Genomic DNA, 4,800 nt, shown 5'->3' on the forward strand with positions numbered 1-4,800 from the left:
AAGTTAAAAAAAAAAAAACAGTATCAGCCAGGAGCCCCATACTAGCATTAAAAAAAAAAAAAAAAAGGTCAAAAATTAAGAGAATTTTGCATTGCAAAGGTAATGAGAATGGTTATTTTAGAACAAAGGGTAACACAGAGTAACCCTGAAATATTAACAGGTTGTTCACGGTGTGCTTCTGAAGAGTAGAGACTATCTTATCTGAACGTAGGGCACAAAGGGGTAAGGGGACTAAGTCTGGCAGGTAAACTGCAGCTGGATTTGGTGTCATTAGACTCTCGCAGCAACAAAGAGCCAAGTTCATTTTCTTCATGTGCCCGTGACCCCAGAGACTTCCATCAGAGCTAAGAGGTCTACCGTGTGTCACTGTTGCTGTGAGAGTTTGTTATCATCCTTCTGAGAGTTTGCCTCAGTGAGTCACAGTGTAAACAGACTGTGTGTGTGTGTGTGTGTGTGTGTGTGTGTGTGTGTGTAAGCCTTGGCATCTGAATTCTGAAAAGAAAAGGATAAATTCCCTGGTCAATAAGCCTGTCTTTATTGACCAAAACTGAACCATAGCAATGAGTAGTCTAGGCAGTGAAGTGGTAACTAGTATTTATAGATTCTTCCTGCTCTAAATAGGTTGGTAATCTTGAACACAGTAATTAGGAGGAATTGACTAGAACCAACTGGCCTTCGAACAGAGTGTTTTTAAAAATCTCATTAACTGGAATAGTTTGCTAAAAATAATACTGAAAATATGGGTTGTGTCAACAAATCCATTATTAGGGCAGAACAGAGAATTTAAGTGAAAAATCCTAAAGCAAAGCCTGGGCCTAAATAATTATCAGCACCATTCCATTTAGCAAAAATGCTAGATAAATCAGAACGTGATTTAAATTCTATGCTTTTTCCAGGAGGTATTTACAGAGTCTGGTCCACCCCAGACACTCTGGACAAGTATTCAGTGTAGCCCAATCTGAAGGTCACGGTTAGGTGACGGAGGCAGTCCAGAAGCACAGGTGCTTGGATCACATGGCTCCCACTGCCCCCTGCCAGGATGTGACACAAACCAGCACATAACACAAGCAGCACCTCAGCTCTTCTCCTCTACCTGGTCCCTCACACTGCCTGAGACTGGGAGGACCCAGAGTGGACGCCTCCCTGGTCTTGTCCACACCTTCCCCCACTGTGTGGTCTTTTAACCTGATATTCCCTCTGCTTCTCCATGATATGTCCTGTTGGCCCCAGAACTAGCACTGTGTTCGAAAAAACTTACTATAAAGGGATTCACATCAAGATGCTTCACATACAAAAATCAACTTGGTTTCCTTCCAGGAGTATATTTACCAAGACAACTTGAAAAAAGCTAGAATCCTTACAAAGGAATTAACTAACAGAGTTCTAATCACAGAGGACTTCAACCTCAGTAGTAAGCCCCAACAGAAGGTTACAGGAGGAGGGTTTTCTGTTTTCTGAGCTTCCTTCAATTTCTGCTTAAATGGCTGAAAGATGAAATACATCTCTGATTCTGGTTTATATTTTTATTCTGCACCTTTTCCTTTTCCCTTGATCTGTTTAAGCAGGTAGCCAAGTCACATGGCTCCTCACTTTGTTGAAGAGATGAAGTTGTTGGCAGGACAGAAGGATGACTTTGTGTGCATAACAGTTAGGCCCCAAGCTAACTTTCACTCATTCCCCAGATGGGAATGAAACAGATGATCTGGGTCCAGTGAGCAGCAAAACAAAACAAAAGCTTTTTTACCAAGCAGGGGACAAGACCTCGGAGGAAATGGATGCACAGTATAGCTAGAGAGGCTGGGCTTTTACTCTTGACGTTTCCAGCTTCACTAAGTTTTCTCATGTCTGTAGGGTAGAATAGACTCAGTAGAACCTCCAGGAGTGAAGGGTCCACACCAGTGGGGACAATGGGCATCTTAGCAGTAAGCACTGTGAGATGACGACCCCCAACCAGGAGAGCCACCTCAAGGATTTGACCTCACCAAGAACGCAGAATGTTTCATCTTCATGGACATATGCACGCATGCTAAGTTCTTCAGTTGTGTCCGACTCTTTGCGACCCCATGGACTGTAGCCTGCTAGGTCCTCTGTCCATGGGATTCTCCAGGGAAGAATACTGGAGTGGGTTGCCATGCCCTCCTCCAGGGGATCTTCCCTAACCAGGGATCAAACCCTCATTTCCTGTGGCTTCTGCATTGCAGGCAGATTCTTTACCAATGAGCCACCGAGGAAGCCCCTTTATAGACACAGGAGATCTGAAAGTGTAGTTCAAATTGAAATTTCTCAGTAGTTCCAGAGATTATGAGCTCACACCCAAAATTCACTTGACTAGGAAAGAATATTTGTTTTAACTTAGGCTCTAAAATTGCACCATCTGCTGCAGTTTGAACTGCATTCCAGTATACCACTGGAGAATGTTACTGGGCAGCTGTCTGGTGGTCAGACATTCTCAGGCCACAGACTGAAGATGACCGTACATCCTGGTCTGCTTGTGGCCATCCCAGGTGACAACTGTCCTCCCATTATGGTTAATAGTAGAGAACCCTTTCAGGGTCAAGTGTGCATATTTGGAGGAGACACTGTGTGGCTCCCTGACAAAACCCTGTACTACTCTCAAGCTGCACTGGGGAGACTGGGCTGCTCTTACAACACAACACTGCACTGGCTCCCAGGACACAGGTCCAGCAGGTGAACTCTAGGTCGCTGTCCTCAGTGGGCTGGCTCAGCACTCCAGACCCCACCAAATCAACATGTGCTCTGCACAGCGCTTACCATGGGGAAAGAGAGCTCTTCAGCTCACTAACGCCAGCAGATGAATAATCCAACTTGCTGGCCAGAATTACTCGCACGGCTCAAGCTACTGGCAAAGGTTGTGGGCGGGGGACAGTAATTTTCCAAGAGGAAAAGAGCAGAATATGAGTGTGAAAAGTCACCCTGCTAGATATTCAAGCCAGAAGCCCAGGAATCCTGTTTACTGCTGTGTTATGAAGCTGAGAAATGTGCTCTCAAATAGGAAGCCACTTCCTTCACACTAAACCACAATTCTAGTAACAGCTACTCTTCTGAGGACCCTAGGCCCAGTTCTCAGAGGCAAGAGAGTTTAAAGTTTTGTTTGCCACTGAAAAGGTAAAATAACCAGCAGCAGACAAGAAAAAAAAAATCGAAAATATGACTCAAGATGCTTTCAGTCTGAGAACAGAATAATAAAAGTCATGAAACAGAAATGCACTCAGCATAAATGTATATGTATTGCCCCGAACTTAGCTAATGAAGAAGTGAAGTGTTAGACAGTCATGTTCAACTCTTTGTGACCCCATGGACTGTAGCTTGCCAGGCTCCTCTATCCATGGAATTTCCCAGGCAAGAATTTTCCTTCTCCAAGGGATCTTCCCGACCCAGGGATTGAACCCTGGTCTCCCACATTGCAGGCAGATTCTTCACCATCTGAGCCACCAGGGAAGCCCAGAGCTCCCTCAGCCCTCCTGCCTGCCATGTGAGGACACAAAGAAGATGGCAGTCTGAATCCAGAACTGCACCTCATTTGCTGTGAGCATCCGAGCGTGGCAGCCGCCCTGAAGTTCATCATCAGATCCTACTCACCCAGGGATTCATCTATAATGGTCCCTGGAAAGGCTTTTATAATTTGCATTTTTCAATTGTATCAAAGTCACATGTGTCATGATGAATAAAAGCCAAATCTTGCTATAGAACTGAAACCATCAACAGTTCCTTCACCCATCCTTCCTTATCCCTGACCCACTCTCCTCACTACTCCTTTAAAAATGCTTAGGACGCTCATTTCTTTTTCTAAAGTCACAGGTTAACTGCTGTGTCACATGCAGACACTCTTCTCTTCCGACAGCAGATGTGGAGATGGTTCACTTACCTTACTGCTCCTGCTCCCCTGCGTTTACCCTTTTGCATTTATGTCTCCTACTACCATTTCCGTCTTTAGGACCATCTGTGTCAGCCCTCGTCTCCTGTTGCAGCCTCGTACTCCCTTCCACTGACCCTTTACCTCTTCCCTTCCCACTTTACAACCTCTGCGACCTCTCAAGGTTGTTATCGTTTTTTAATATTTGTAATACAATTGTAATGATAGTGAAATTAGAAGCGTTCTTCCACCTGGGACTTTATAAGTGAAAGTGAAGTCGCTCAGTCGTATCCGACTCTTTGCAACCCCGGGGACTGTAGCCTGTCAGGCTCCTCTGTCCATGGGATTCTCCAGGCAAGAATACTGGAGTGGGTTGCCATTTCCTTCTCCAGGGGATCTTCCCAACCCAGGGATCAAACCCGGGTCTCCTGCATTGCAGGCAGATGCTTTATCCTCTGAGCCACCAGGGAAGCAGGACTTTATAAACATAGACTCAAAAAAGGACTTAATGAGAAGAATGACTAGAGAATGAGGATTGTGTAGTTTACAGTTCAAGCATGCATAATTTCTTGCCACAAATTTTGCATACCATAGTTTAATGGGCTTGAATTGGCTCTTCTAAATGAACTTTGAATATCTCTTTATTTAGAATTGTGGAGAGCTTTAGCCAGCTGGGTCAGTCTGTTGCAGGATTTCCTGCTCCTGTTCTGTGGGTCCAGTGGACCTGCTTCCTGGTTTTATTCCACACTTGCTGACCCTCCAGGGGTGACTTAAGCTGTTCTCAGGCGTTTGCACCTCCAGTCACTCCAGGTTTCAATTTCTATGAATAAATTCCTTTAACCTCTAAGAATGTCTTGCAGGGCAGGCAAAATGCCTGATTCAGGTTTTACATAATCCAGAAAGTCTTCTTTTATTAATTACGTGTA

The 4,800-nt window shown here is 44.8% G+C and overlaps 1 protein-coding gene across 1 annotated transcript in view; it reads left to right on the plus strand.

Moving 5' to 3' along the window:
• The window catches only part of LOC104987916, a 10,939-nt gene extending 6,759 nt beyond the window's left edge, over window positions 1-4,180 (plus strand). Inside the window, exon 3 of the mRNA XM_010839013.1 lies at window positions 3,429-4,180. Within this exon, the coding sequence (XP_010837315.1) occupies window positions 3,429-3,448 (20 nt within the window). The 3' untranslated portion in view covers window positions 3,449-4,180. The remainder of the gene's footprint in view (window positions 1-3,428) is intronic.
• Window positions 4,181-4,800: the final 620 nt, after the last annotated feature.

Source organism: Bison bison, unplaced genomic scaffold (assembly GCF_000754665.1).
Source record: "Bison bison bison isolate TAMUID 2011002044 unplaced genomic scaffold, Bison_UMD1.0 scf7180017864108, whole genome shotgun sequence".
Lineage (NCBI taxonomy): Eukaryota > Metazoa > Chordata > Mammalia > Artiodactyla > Bovidae > Bison > Bison bison.